Source organism: Urtica dioica, chromosome 10 (genome assembly GCF_054948205.1).
Source record: "Urtica dioica subsp. dioica isolate 48M chromosome 10, U.dioica_male_clone48M_v1_H2, whole genome shotgun sequence".
Taxonomy (NCBI): Eukaryota; Viridiplantae; Streptophyta; class Magnoliopsida; order Rosales; family Urticaceae; genus Urtica; species Urtica dioica.
This window is the reverse complement of record NC_142765.1, coordinates 18,181,854-18,197,148: the sequence shown is the minus strand read 5'-3', so window position 1 is coordinate 18,197,148 and position 15,295 is coordinate 18,181,854. Positions and strand designations below refer to the sequence as shown.

General features: G+C 32.5%; 1 protein-coding gene and 1 long non-coding RNA gene across 3 annotated transcripts; both read left to right on the top strand.

Moving 5' to 3' along the window:
* Nucleotides 1-7,419: 7,419 nt before the first annotated feature.
* On the top strand, nucleotides 7,420-10,090 carry LOC149383689 (ribosomal protein L29 family protein). Of its 2 annotated transcripts, none has more exons than XM_089628174.1 (4): nucleotides 7,420-7,558; nucleotides 7,717-7,919; nucleotides 9,037-9,194; nucleotides 9,736-10,090. In XM_089628174.1, the coding sequence occupies exons 2-4, from the start codon at nucleotides 7,742-7,744 to the stop codon at nucleotides 9,841-9,843; spliced, it is 444 nt and encodes a 147-aa protein (XP_089484300.1). In that variant the 5' UTR covers nucleotides 7,420-7,558; nucleotides 7,717-7,741; the 3' UTR covers nucleotides 9,844-10,090. The 2 variants fall into 2 exon arrangements, with proteins under 2 accessions (XP_089484300.1, XP_089484301.1); XM_089628175.1 differs by having other exon boundaries at nucleotides 7,469-7,558; nucleotides 7,724-7,919.
* A 1,027-nt stretch (nucleotides 10,091-11,117) lies between these two features.
* Nucleotides 11,118-12,568, top strand: LOC149383688 (uncharacterized). The gene is made up of 2 exons (XR_016301898.1): nucleotides 11,118-12,025; nucleotides 12,354-12,568. It is a non-coding gene; the product is annotated as an uncharacterized LOC149383688 (long non-coding RNA).
* The last annotated feature ends 2,727 nt before the right edge of the window (nucleotides 12,569-15,295 follow it).

The window sequence follows — 15,295 nt, the reverse complement described above, 5'->3', positions numbered from 1 at the left end:
AGAACTGATATTTATTTTGATTAAATGAAAAAAATCGTGTCAACTGAGCGGGAAAACACAGGGACATCACATTAACTAATTGGCGATATTTTGATGGTTAATAAACACAGTGGTCAATTAACTAAAATGAACTAATCGTTGACTTTTTCGCAAAATTATAGTTTCATTTTGGCTATGTAGTTATAGGACCCTAATAATAATTATATATAATAATAATATGGACTAAGTTATAGTATAAGTTTTTGGGTAATTTTCAAAACACTGGGATGAATTTATATATTTTTTGCTGTAACTAAATATACGTGTATGTTGGAAAACTAATTTTGGATTATGTGTATATATATATATATATATATATATATAGAGAGAGAGAGAGAGAGAGAGAGAGAGAGAGGTTCAATTCCCTTGAATATAAATGTGACAATGACCAATGTTATACAAGTTTGGTAGTTTAAGCAAGGTTCATAACCAGATTTTCATGCATATAGGTGTAAAGTGTAATGACTTTATTTTAATGGTATTAGGTTGATGTATTGGCCATGAAGTTATAATGTATTCTTACGCAGTATTATAATTGCAATAGACGTGTGTTACTCTCTTTTACTTTTTTTAAGTAAGAGTCTAATGACTATCTAGTCATATGAAACGTTAGAAGTTTTCAAATAATCAACGTTTCATTATTTTTTTATAAATAGCAATGTAAATCTATTTACGCTATTAAAATGATAAAAACTAGAGTAAATTTTTTATAAATATGTGTAAATAACATTAGTTACGTTATATTTTATGTTATTTATGAAGCATTTTGGCTATTTACAAAAAAATTAACAAACGTTGATTAAAACGCAAACGCTTATGTCTATGTGGCTTACATCACTAAATAATTGTTTAAGTAATCACAAAGAAGAAGAATGTGTGTAAGTGTGTGTAAGAGAGAGATTATCATGATGTTCCTTAACAAAATTCTTGTGCCCACATGATAGCTTCAATAATACAATATTGAAAGATTAGTTGGACACTTGATCGTTACATGAGCAACTTTGTCAATGTTGAAAAAATTAGAGAGAAAAGGAGAACTAATAATAATGTTAAAAAGAAAAAAGAGCAATTGAGGAATTATAATATTGTATATATAAAGAAGGAGCTGATAAGTTTGTCTTCTATCTTTAAAGATTCAAGATTAGATTTCCCAATCAACTTTTTATTTTCCAATCAAGACATGTCAAAATCATATTGGTGGGAGCTAACTTTTTAGAGATGTATTTCAAATCTCAAAACCTTAATAGATGATTATGAATTAGAAAATGAGTTGTCATTCTCAATTTTCATGTACAAACCCATTTAAAAGAGGGTGATTTTCAAAATCACTATAAATAATCCGCTGTTCAACCCTAATGGAGCAAGGGAACATGTTTACTATTTTGTGGGGCTAATTAATTGAAAAAATTACACATATACACTCTGTCTTTTAGTGAAATGTCGATCGAGTTTAACTTTTGATTTTAAAAAATGTCGACTTTATACTTTATGTTTGATTAAAATGATGAAATTATACCTTAAAATAGATAATAGTGTTATAAATATTTCTTCTATTGACTTTTCATTGATGTTGACTCTAATATTTATATGTAAATCTCATTTTACCCTTATTCACTCGCACCCTATATGTAATATATTTAAAACAGAAAAACAAACAGCAATATCTGAATTGTGAGAACACAAACACATGAAATGGGTAAAAACCGATAATTGATATCAAAATCACTTATTCGAGTACAGAATCCAGGACTCAGAGTTGCAATTCGAACATGGAAGGAAGTCATATCTTGGAGTGTATAAATTTTATTAATCTATTTTGATTAACAGATTTTTTTATTTCAAAATTGGAGATTTGTGAGTTATGATACTGGTTAAGGGTTTGGTTCAGTTTCTTATATAAAGTCAACATCAATGAAAAATCAATAAAATGAAGATTCGTGACACTATTATCTATCTAATGTATAATTTTTTCATTCTAATTACAAAAATTTAGCGATATAAGCCACATAAACATAAGCGTTTGCGTTTTAGCCAACGTTTTGTAAATTTTTCGTAAATAGCCAAAAGTTATTGTAAATATTTCGTAAATAGTCATACTTACTAGAAATGTACTCTGCGTTTTTTATTATTTTGATAGCGTAAATAGATTCACGTGGCTATTTACAAAAAATTAACGAAACATTGGCTATTTCAAAATTTCAAACGTTTCATATGGTTAGATAGCTACTGGATCCTTTTAATTAAACGGAGGGTACAAACTCGATATTTTTTGAAAACCAAAGATTAAACTCGACATTTCACTAAAACACAGGGTATATATGTGTCATTTTCCCTAATTAAAAAACGAAATAGGGATAATATAAAAATTTCTTATTTAATTTTTTTAAAAAAATAACAATAATAAATATAAGAAAATCAATATTTGAAGGGGCAAATAATAAATATTAGTCCCTATATTCTACAATTCAGCAACCCGGCTCCATTGAGATCACAAACATCAAAGTTTTCACGAGATAATATTATAATGGCAACTTGTTCATGTGAAGAAACGGCGCAAAAAAAATAAATAAATACATCCTTACAGACAAGTACAACTAAGTGCCATTACATGGCTTGTTCGCTCTTCGATTTTGTTTTAACTAATTTTCATTATGACTCATTTTTTTTAATTTATTATTTTTCGTCAATACACAATGTGAGAGAAAAATTAAAGTTTTTCACTCTCACCCAAGTCGAGAGGAAGTCATAGAGATTATGGGATGAGCAAGACAACAAATTAAGAGAGAAGAATATGGTTCTTAGCCACCTACTATCTCATCCAGAAGAGACTATATTTTGATAAATGTTGACATAATTTTTAATGTTGAAAACTCATATGGAAACCTCCAATATCACTCTTCTATTGAATCTCGAAGAACCGCTATACAATGGCAAGTATTAATGTGATTTTTCATATTGCATTTGTGAGACGCGTGACGGGGTGGAGAATTGTCGCATGCATCACTTAAGGTCTTCGGAGTCGCTTTTGACGGTCTTGAAAGGGTCGCGAATGATTGCGATGGACCCAAAAATGTCGATATCTCAAGAGGTTCTTCGAAATCACGATGAAGACGGTCAATCGTTTTTGTTTGTCGCAAGAAGACCGAGGTAAATTGGGTTAGTTGGAACAAAACACACATGATCTCCAAGAAACATTGGAAGAGACGATCGAGGTGGTGGTCCTGGTTTTCTCTTTGTTGGAAAGTCAGATTTTCGATCTCCGCCCCCTAAAAGAGAAAAGCAAAAATATGCAAAGAGGGCAAATAAAGATTACCCCGAAGTCATTTAAGCTAAATTTTAAGGGGGGGAGGGGATCTTATTTCGTCTCTAGAAAGGAAGTCGAAAGTGAGGACTGAGAGAAAGAATGTTGGGATTAGTTTATCTTGTGAAGAGTGAACTTATCTCACAATGATGAAAATGAGATGTATTAATAAGAGTTTAAGGGTGTTAGGTCCTTTGGTTGGGCATTTGGGTGATAAGAGGTGTGGTAGGCAGTTGTGGCAGGCCTAGGCGAGCAGCTGAACTCGCTGGCTATTCCTGGCGAGTAGATGAGCTCAATTGATGAGCTCGTTGGAGAGTAGATGGCTCGCCGGATGGTGTTGGAGACTAGTTGAGGTTGTCGGCTGGTCCTACAAACAGTTGAGCTCGCCAAGTGGTCTAGGTGGACTAGGTTGGTCGAGCACATTAGTGAGCCAGTTGAGCTCCCCGGCTGGTCCTGGCGAGCAGTTGAGCTCGTCAGCTGGTCTAGGTGGACTAGATTGCGCGAGCACATTAGTGGGCCTTCACAGGGACCATGTGAGCTTCAAAGTGCTCGATGGGCATTCCACTGAGGCAAGCGGGCCAAAGGGCTAGGCGGGGCTTGTGTCACGTTGGCGAGCCTTTCACTTGTGATAGGTTGGTCACCCGTGATGGCGAGGTGGCTAGCGGTATGCGATATGTCTTACGATATGTGCATCTGGGCGAGCGTGGCGTAGTGCGACTCTGCGCGCTGGATTTTCTGTGCGCGAAGAGGCTTGGTCTTGAGCTTGTATTTTGGGCCAAGCTTTGGCCCTTTGGTGTCGTGGGCTCGATGAGCTGGCTTGAGCTTTTGGTTTCTCGGTCTTGTTCTTGAGTCGTTTTTACATTTGAGATAACGTTTTAACTTTATGAAAAATGATGTATAATAACAGAGTACCCTCGTTTAGTATCCTACGACGAGTTTGATATTTCATTGTTTGTTATTTCATATGCGCTGATTTGAGTTTGATAGTTCATATTGGTTAATAAGGTGTTGGTTATTTTTTTTTTCCTGCATCGACATATACTTCTTGATAATTATTTCCATAATAAACTAGCTATTTGAAAAATAATACAAAGGAAAAAAATTATAATTTAAATTATGACATTTCTTCTCTTTTTTTTCTCTCTTATGCACTAAACAAAGTGGTATGGGAAAAGAAGGTTGATGAGAAGGCAATAAAAAAAACAAAGGACAGAACATGGATGTTGTTTTCATTTCTAAAAAGGGGATACACAACAATCACACAGTGTAGCACCCATGAAATAAAGGGACCACAAATTAGCAAATTGCATGGCATTTCTAGGTCCCTTTTAATTTTACTTCATTTTATTTTATTTAATGAATGAAAGATGGAAGAGATATGGTTGTTTGGTGCTTTATTTCTTAATTTCACGCGCACACTTCTCGTTTGCCATTTTTAATCCACGCACAGAGATTGTGTTGTTTGGTAGCAATGCCCACTAAGACGTATCAGTGGTTACTACATCTATTTCACGCCAATGTAACTTTGGACTCATTAGGAAATTTCTCAAAAAAAAAAAAAAAAAAAAAAAAACTTCCTTCACTTTTGTCATTTAAGCTGTTTTACTTTCTGTTTGTCAGGAATCTGTTCTGAATCATGAAAGTAAAGTTGGCTTCTTGATAAATAGTGAAGAATAACTTATTGATGTCAAATCTTAACCAGTATGAGTGAAAAAAAAAATTGTACCAATAGTTTCCCATTATTTATACCTTAAACTATCGATTGCAGAATTTAATTTATGGCAGAAGCAAATGAAGACTCGGAAGTTTTCCATATTTACCAAGTTTGACACACTTCTAATATCTATTATGTTCATAAGTATCACTTGTCATTTGAGTCAGAGCCTGTATAGATTACCACAATAAAGCCCAACACTGAATTCATGGGTCAAATCACAGGCCCGAAAATGTAACGACTAATTAAAATAGACTAACTGTTTGATATTAAAAAAAAAATGAAGTGTTGAGTATGATATAAGCTACTAACATCATGACATTCGGCACGGAATGCAACGGAAGTGGAAGCTTGCCGTTAACCTTGGTGTACCTGTCGGAAATACTGTCTTCCGTGTGGCACGAAAATGGCAGTCGTCCTTCCGTGGATTGTCGGAAATGGCAAAGAAGTTGTCGAAAATGACATGCACAACGAATATCGTAAAGAGAGCGTTATGAGGGCAGAAGAACGTGGCTTGTTTGAGTTTTTTTTTTTATAATTAATATCAACCGTTAGATGAGCAACGGTTGGAAAATCATTGGCTGAAAATAAATGACCGTTATTTGAACGTTGGGACCGTTGGAAAATCAGAATAAAGTGTGTCTAATTTATTGAGTTTTAGGGTTTTCTTGTTGTTATTCATACATTAAAAGAGAAGATAAGAGAGAGAGAATGTCACTGTTGGAAGTGTGAAGAGCGAAAATCGACATATGAAAGTAATGGGTATGTTTCCTTTGTGTTTCGACATATAATCATTCATTTACAAGCTCTAATTTCTTTTTATTGACCTAAAAATCATGAGTTCTTTCGCTTCTGAGCGTTTTTCAGATGTTCGACCGATATCTTGAATTTTCGACCAAGTTTAGGAATTTTCGACCGTTTAGTATATTTTTTGACCAATTTAGATTTTGTGTTGTTTTCGACTGATTTCAACAAAATTTTGACCAATTCTTAAATTTTTGACCATTTATATAATGGTGAACTTTCATCGAGTTTAACTGTATTCGATCGTTTAGTATATTTTTCGACCAAATATTCAGAAGAAGTATTGGGCAATTTATTTTGATGGATAATTTAGACTTTTTATGTGGGTATGTGTAGATTTTTTTAGATAATTGGTATATAGTGTAGTGTTTTGACACCAAAGGCTCTATAGTGTAGCTTTTATCAAGTTTCTCATTCTTAATTCGAATAAACGATTGATTGGATAACCAATTTCAAAACATAATAACCAAGTTTTGAAATGATTTTAGTATACATTTGCTTGTAAGAATCAGTTGATCAAAATTTGAATTTAGACAAAATTGAATAAGTTCTTGATCCTAAATTTTGAAAACCAAAAGTTCAATTTCAATTATTGAAATGGGTTTAAACCAAACTGCACCAAATCGAAATCTAAGAAGAAAAAAAAAGTGTATGAGATTGAAAAATAACACAAAGAGTGAGCTTAAGTTCATGTGAAAATTAGGAAAATAAAATTTAAAAATACATCATTTCTAAAAGTGGAATTTGCTGTGGAAGTCACAACAACAACATATTATTTCATTTGTATCACAAATGAGTCTAAATTGCATTCATGTTTTTTTTTTTTGCATATTTATCACTTATACAATGTCTTAATTACCCTTCTATTTTATATTCAACAAAAATTCATATCCACACACAAACTCTAATCTCTCATCAAATTCCCTCTCAAACCCTAATCTCTCTAGCTTAAGCTCCGACTACCGCGCCGATCGCCGCTCTGACGAGGCCACCGCCGCCGTAACCCTCGCCGGAGCTCTCGCCGGAATCACAAATTCAACCTTCTAGTCTACTTTTGTTTTGTAAATATTTATCTGTGGTTCTACTTTCTTCTTCCAGTCTATTTTTGTTTTGTAAATATTTAACTGTGGTTCTACTTTCTTCTTCTAGTCTACTTTTGTTTTGTAAATATTTAACTGTAGTTCTACTTTAAGGGTATTTTGGTCTAATAATAAATAAAAGTGATTTACTTGTAACATGTTTTTTGGTGGTGACATAGATGCAATTTTGTTCATAAGAAGTGACTTTGGTGCAAATCTCCCTTTCTAAAAATGGGTGTTTTAAATCCATATTTTTCAAACTCTAAACAAATATATTCTTTATTACATAAAATTTTAAAAAATAAATAAAATTAAATAAAACAAAAAAAAATATTTAAAAAATATATGTAAACATTAAGAAAAATATACCACTTAAATTTGTGTATATAAAAAAAATTCAAAACACGTTACCTTTGGGATTAGTTTCAAAATGACACTACCCCATAAAATTTCCACGAATTTAATAGGCTTGAATTGTAGCTGAGGTTAGAGGCCCATTTTATTAGTACCGTAAAAAGCCCAATCATTCGTCTTTCTCTTCACTCTCTCACTCCGTCTCTGCCCTTCTTCTTCTTCACAGAGTCGAATTCCATTAAACGCGAAGCTCGTATCGTCACCAAGGTACTCGAAACTTCCATCGATAACCTCAGTTTCTCTAATCACTGCGCATAGATCAGACTTCGTGATATTTCTCTCCTTGTTTCTAAGTTCCGTCACGGCTTATTTGACTTGTACTCGAAGATTCGTCGATAACGTAGTTTTTTCGTTTCCCTTCTTAGTAAGCAGCGAATTCGATCGCGAGTCATGTTTCTGTCGAGATATTTGGGTAGAGCGCTCTTGTCCGCGGCGAAATCGGAGACCTCAGCCGCCACGGCGACGGCGGCGGCGACGGCCACTTTTACGGCGAGGAGAGCGAGAAACCCTCTCGAGGAGTTCTTTGAGGCGGAGAGAAACGTTGAAGACGAAAAGCCCGTTGTTTATGGTACATTTCTTGTTTTTTGATCTAGCGATGCGATATTATTCTTCGTTGCTTTTTCTTTTAATGGCTTCCAGTTATATCTCTTACAAACATTGAACACTCTTTTATTTCTGTTGGACTGCAAATATTCTTCCGCAACTCTAGTAGTAATAGTATTGGTTCAATTTCTAATGTCGAATTCTCTTCATAGTTCATTCGAAAATGTAAAAAACAATGAAACTCGATTAAGTAAAGTGAGATATGTTTGCTCCGGTTTGATCCATTTCTCCCTGGCTCTCGCTGGAGGATAGCGAGTATATTTCAGATATCCCAGAAAAGAAGCTTGCTAGGAAATTAGGATGTATGGTACCGCGTCGTTCTAGCGGCAAGGTGTTTGATGAAATGCCCGAAAAAGACTTGGTTTGAGAAAGGGCCAAGTAAACAAGATTTTGTTTGAGACTTAGTTGTAGATTTTGGATTTGGTATTTCTGCAACAATTTTACTTCAAATTTTACTTAATTTGGTATTTAATCCTTTGCACTAAATCCTTGCAGTAAAATTGCAAATCTCCAACAATTTGAAGTTTGTTTACTGATTGTTTTAACACGTTTTTTCATATAATATTTTTTATATGAAAAAACTGTTTAATGAAAATTGACGTGTTTGTGTGTGTGTGTGGGTATCTGTATTTTTTTTTTTTTAAAAACATCTTTCTGGTTGAGCGTATTTGTCGGCTAAGGTATACACAGGTTGCAATTTTTTGAAATGGAAGGCTTGATGGGAGCTCTTAGCTGTACATATACCTGACTACCAACTCATGGCTGCATAAAATAAGACCCTAATGACTCATTAGGGTTTAGAGAAGCTTATGGCTAGTGCTTGATTTCATTACATTTTTCCTTTTGTTTAAGTGACAACAAAATCAGCATAGACAATGCAACCTGAGTTACAAGAAAAACAGGATCGAGATCAACCGTTATCAGTGTCTTATGCTGCCTATACCTTCAATTCACTAATACCTAAAGCGAAAAGAATTGCTGAGTTTAATGATGTTCTTTTCCTACATTTGAATAGCCATGGTATTTAAACGATCGCTTGTCATCATTCTTTTGTATAAACAAGAATACCACTACTCTTTCAGGTCGTGGCTGGAAAGCTTCTGAATTGCGATTGAAGTCTTGGGATGACCTTCAGAAGCTCTGGTTTGTTCTGTTGAAGGAGAAGAACATGTTGATGACACAACGCCAAATGCTCAACGCGCAAAACCTTCGTTTTCCGAACCCTGAACGAATTCCAAAGGTATATATAATATTATTCTTACCTTGTTGCTCCGCTGTATAGGCTAGATTGTTCTTCCACGTGAGATTGATTTATTCTTATTTTTTGTGTTTGTAGCGTAGCGTTGTGGATGATCGTTTTTCCATTTAGAATAAAATTAAACTAGATATCTAGTACTTTAAGCTGATTGAGTATTTGACAAAACGCAAAAGAACATGCATTATATATGTAAAGCAAAGCCCACCATTAATGATTTAAAGTGCAAGTCGTTTATCTCTCTTTAAGTCGTACTTGAACATGGATGAAGTAGAGCAAAAGATTTTTGTAGTTCAGTAACAGTTGATTTTATTAGCCGACTAAGTGAAAGCTTTTTTCTATTAGCATGAACTATTCATCAGAGTTTGAACATAACGTAAACTATACTAAATGTCACACCATTAAATAAAACATGATCTGTTTACTTGAATACCCAAATTTTCTTCTGCTTCCGACTTTCTTGGCACAAGATGCTAATCTATATCTCAACAATTACCTGTTGGCCTGAACACAACTTTGTCATCAGGTGAGGAAGTCAATGTGCCGAATCAAGCACGTACTTACAGAGAGAGCTATTGACGAACCTGATCCGAGGAGGTCTGCTGAGATGAGAAAGATGATAAATGCTTTGTGATGGCTTTCGAGCTCTCGTCCTCTATTGGGTACGCCAGATGTTTGTAGCGCTATTATCTTTATCTTTATCTATATGGAGTCATTAGAGAGACAATTTTAGATATCGAGGTGTTGTCTTAGCAGTTAGCAGTGTCGTATTTTCTATTTATGAGTTTTCTTGATAGAATTGTGCAATATGCCTATGAAGAAACACTTGATGTTAAGTACGAACTGAGTTTCCATAGTCCAATCTGCTTTTTTCTTGTGTATGTTTTTTTTTCCTTCTCCTTTTCATGGGGTATTTGTGGAAGAATATATCATCATTTTCTTATTTGAATAAAAAAAAATGGTTTATTCAGATAAGAAACTCTCAACTCTACTTTTGCCTAATGAAATGAGCAATTTTGTACATGTGCTGTCATATCGTTGACTCTACTAGTACTAGTAGCCAACCCCACTACTTCTGTGTAACGCTTGAAGAGCCAAGACAAGTCATATGCCATAGCCAAATCTAATCAAACTTGTGAACCAGACTGTTGAACTTTCCTTTTACGGTAATTTCTTTTCTTTCTTCAGATCTTATATAGAATTAAAGCCTCATTTATGCGTCATCATAGCACCAATCAATACTTCTGTGTAACGCTTTAAGAGCCAAGACAAGTCATAGGCCATAGCTAAGGGCAACTCCAACCCATTTTCTATATTTGGTGTTAATTCAACACAATTTTTGTGTTGATTTAGCACCAAATTTTTTTCCAACTCCAACCACAACACCAAATTTCACACTAAAAATACTATTCATCATTATTATATTATTAAAACAAAACAATCTCTTTATTAATAAATATTTCAATAAATAATTATAATGGTGATATTTTTTAATTAAGTGATTAAAATAATTTAGTACTTACCAATAATTTTCCCGGTTATTAAATTGTGTTTTAAGTATTTATTATGTCTTTTAAAATTATGTTATTGTTTTTAGTTTTTATTTTATTTTGTGTGTTTAATTTAAACTTTGTAATCTATGTTTAAATTTTTATGTATTGTTATTTTGTTTTAATGTATTTTTGTAGTTGAATTTTGGTGTTTTAAAAATATTTGTAAAGTTATGTATATATATATATATATATATGTATAAAAAAAAAAAAAAAATTGCCGTGTGAACAGTGCCACGCCAAATTTGGCGCAGCACTGTACAACACTGCAAATTTGGTGTTGGTTTTGCAGTGTGGTTGGAGGAAAAAAAACGGCATATTTGATGTTATAGTGTGTGGTTGGAGATGGCCTAAATCTAACTAAACTTGTGAACCAGACTGTTGAACTTTCCTTTTGGGGTAATTTATTTTCTTTCTTCAGATCTTATATAGAATAAAAGCCTCATTTATGCGTCATTATAGCCCCAATCAATAGTTCACAGTCCTCTCTTTCCCATTAATCCTTGAGGTACCAATCAACAACTTCTATTTTCTATCTTTCGGGATTCAGATCTTATATAAATAAAACCCTAGTTTATGCGTCATCATAGCACCAATCAATAATAGTCCACAGTCCTCTCTTTCCCATCCGTCCTTGAGGTACTTCGTTCATTCATTTCATAGGCCATTCAATTATCCCAACCAACACGTGTGCTTGCTCCGTTGAATTGCTCGATTTGTTGCTGAGACATAATTCTAAGGACCAAGGAGTATTGATTCCTTTCAGAGATTATGCACTTTTTAAAAGCATTGGGAAAAAAAAAAAAATTTGTTTCTGGGTTATTTGCTTTTGTGTAATTCCGCACAATAACAGTCTACTTCTTTTTGTTTTGTTCTGTTTTATGTGTTGGTGAAATAGTACTAAAATCCCTCTGGCTTCTGTTTTAAAACAATAAAATTTTAGCATAATTAATGTTTGATTAAATTTAATTGTGTTTATATTTGATAAATAAATTTGAACATGAGTTATTTTTTTTTATTATATTAAAACGATAAAGCATATACACTTGAAGTTTTCCCACCTAAACATCTTCAGAACTGAGAAAATGAACTACTTAGATGAGCTGTTATAAAGAGTTGCAGTGGAGCTAATGGCGCTCGAGATCGGTAATTAGCTCAGCGATATGATAGAGACGATGTATTATCGTCTTTTTCAGCTGATAAGAGTTCTGAACGACTACAAAGCCAAACTTCAAGTTCTGGACAAGATGATGCCAGTTGTCACGGGTAAGTCTTACATGCTTATTATCAAACATAAAACATACAGATCTATGAGAAACTGAACTAGACACCTAACAGATCTGAAAGTTTTATGTCTAAAAGTAACCATGTTAGACTTACCGTGATTGTTGGCATCATCTTGGAGCTCCGTAGTCTTAAAGAACTCTTTATAAGATGATGAAGACAATAATATATGATCTTTGTAGTTTAGCAACCACATGTTTCTCTCGTTGAGTTGCGCTACTATTTCATTATAGCTTCGTCTAATGTAATTGCTACTCTTTCATAGTTTGAAACCGGATTATGCAAGTAAATTTTCTCATATTCTGTATAGGTTTTGGCGGGGAAGGAAAACAGGGTTAGGCAAACAATTGTATGTGTTCTGTTTGAAAGAAAAAGCAACACACACTTATTAGGGTACTGTATGTATATAAACTTCTTGCAATGTTGAAATTGTATTTTAGCTAAGTGTTTGGTTAATAATTAGAAATCAGCCATTCTTATTATCAACCAAATTGACACGTCATTAAATTAGCTAATTTTCTCTCTCATTATTTGCTATGTAATGAAATTGGCTAATTTTTAACTATCAACCAAATGGCGACTAAAATGCAAAGGACATAATAATTCAAAACATTTAATAAGAAATTAGAATAATAGCAAAACAATAACTTACCCACAAATAAAAATCTCACGAAATTTCCAAGAAACTCTTTATTTGTTGTAGATCTTGATAATATCTATGTTACATATTCTTGCTTGATGAGCCCAAACGAATTTGAACGATAGTTTTGAAAGATTAATGTCTGTGGATGTGGATAAATTTTCGGTGAAAATTAGTATAAATAAATAAATAGAGAAACAGTTAAAGTTTTGCCAGATAAACTGATAAAGAACCAAAAGCTCTTAAAGCAACTACAACCATTCTTTATTTGAAGAGTTTGTGTGTAAAATAAAAGGGCAAACTTTATCTCTTTGGCAAAAGATAGAGAATAGTTGTTTCCCTTTTCTTTTTAGTAAAAATAAAAAATCAGAGTGTGAGACTCTCAAAAAAGAAAAAGAAAAAGAAAAAAAAAAAGAGAATGAGACTCGTTATCGTACGATAAAAGAGATGGTTTTTCTGACTTCTGAGTTCTGACAACCTGCAAAAACACGCTCTCAATTAAGTTCCTCTTTTTAACACGGACATATAACGTGGTTTGTGACGACCATATAAAGTAAACCCACCAACATTTTCCTAAATAGGAAAGAAAGGTATAAAAAAAATTAAAAAATGTGACTAGTTCGAGTTTTGTTTTTAAATTCTTATTTCTTCTAGTATACAAATAGTGCTACTATGAGAAGGCATAAAACAATAAGAAAAAGACAATTCGGCTTGTATATATAATGAAGTTTAATTAAAGTAGCAAATATATTTTTGCTTCTTCAAATTATCCAATGGAGTTTAATCGTTTTTATTCTCTCTTAATTAATTTATTAATGGAGCAAGTCTACGTGTCCCTTACCCACTCAATTAGTTGAAACTTGAAATGTTATTGAAAATGATCTAGGATGCATACGTGAATTGGTTCAATTTATTTGTTTCCATCATTCCATAATTTTAGATGGTGATTTTATAATGTTTGATAAATGACAATACCAATACAAAGATTCATCAATTTGAAAATGAAAATATTATTTCAGATCAAGAACATATTTTGAAACTCATTGTTAATGACTTGGGATCACCATCTTCTAGCTTGTCACTCTCAAAATTTACGCCACTCTCGAAGGAACTTAACTCATCATTTAGCAGGGCTATTAGACCGTGAGGCTATACTCTGCTTTAAATTCGTAATCCACTTGCAAAACTCTGGCAATACCTTCAACGAACTTGGCCTTGTTTAGAAAAATTAATTATCTTGTCTGAGAACTTTAATTAGTATGTCCAATTATGCCCGTAAACGACAACAACTGAACCATTTTCTTGTTAAATTGGCTTTGAATTTTTGTCCGATGTAAATTAGACTAATAAAATTCTTATACAACTTAATATATATTTTCAATTCACTAAAATGTATTAGAATAGAATACAATACGATATCATATTTTTGAGGTCTTTGTTCTCCAAACTGAGAATTTCTACCTCGCTCGGGTTCCTCATAACATTTCATGCCATTTGTCTAAGTCTCTCGTATTTATAAGCTAATATGAGTTCTTAGTATTATATATTAACGGTTAATTTTTCTTATAATTATTATATTTCTCTAATTATAGAGTCATAACATACTATCTGCATAGAAATTTATAGTGATAAGAACTTCTACTAATTTCATATTAACCAGCTTATTGAATTTATGAGTATTCTATATTAGTGCCTAACTTATAATTTTTCTAGAAAATTGTAAATGTCTAATATCTAGAGTCGTAATGGTTGATGATGATAGGTAACTTCTCAATTCAAGTAATATAAACTATTATTTTCCGTAGAAAAAATAATTTTTAGCTATAAAAGAAACAAATTAACTATACATTAAATATATATAATATGATTAAAGAGCTAAGCATAATTTTGACGGTGAGACTAAAATATAATGTTTCGATCAGCCATCAACTGATATTCTTGCAAACTTAGAACGAAACACTCCGTTCTGCATTGTTCCGGAATTAATCATGTATTAAAAAGAAATATAAAATAAACTTTAATATCTAAAAAAGACTTATAATTTTACTGGTAAATAATATAAAAAATGGAACTAAATTTTTTGTATCGTAAGCAGACCGATTCTGGGTCGGAATAGAATAGAACAGAACCGGTTGTGCGCATATTATTATTATTATTATTATTATATATGAAGGAGAGGAGGGTCTTTCTCTCACGAAACACTTTTTTTAATTTTTTTTAGATTGGACCCTCAATACAAATAATGTTCATTCGTATTGATTTTTTTTTAATCAGAAAGATAAAAATATTTTTCAAAAAATTTTAAATATATTATTTCAAACTTAAATATTTCTGAACATTTCTGTATATATTTATTTTTTCAAACTAAAATATATTATTTATTTTGGGAGACATATATTGTTTGTTTATTATAAATTACACTGAATTGTCTGAAAACCAAGCTGATGAGTTAGAAGAGCAAAGATATAGCTCATGCTTACTTAAGCACGCAAGTGTCATAATAATAATAACCCAAAAAATATAATAATAGAAAAAAAAACTTCCAAAGCTTTTTCTGCCAAAGAAACAGAACATTCACATCATCATCTCTCTTTCTTACTTTTAGTAATGTG

Excerpts from the sequence above, each read along its gene's own strand:
- LOC149383689 (XM_089628174.1), top strand. The coding sequence starts at position 7,742 with ATGTTTCTGTCGAGATATTTGGGTAGAGCGCTCTTGTCCGCGGCGAAA. Across the intron at positions 7,920-9,036 it reads CGAAAAGCCCGTTGTTTATG|GTCGTGGCTGGAAAGCTTCT; the intron begins GTACATTTCTTG and ends CTACTCTTTCAG. Across the intron at positions 9,195-9,735 it reads ACCCTGAACGAATTCCAAAG|GTGAGGAAGTCAATGTGCCG; the intron begins GTATATATAATA and ends CTTTGTCATCAG.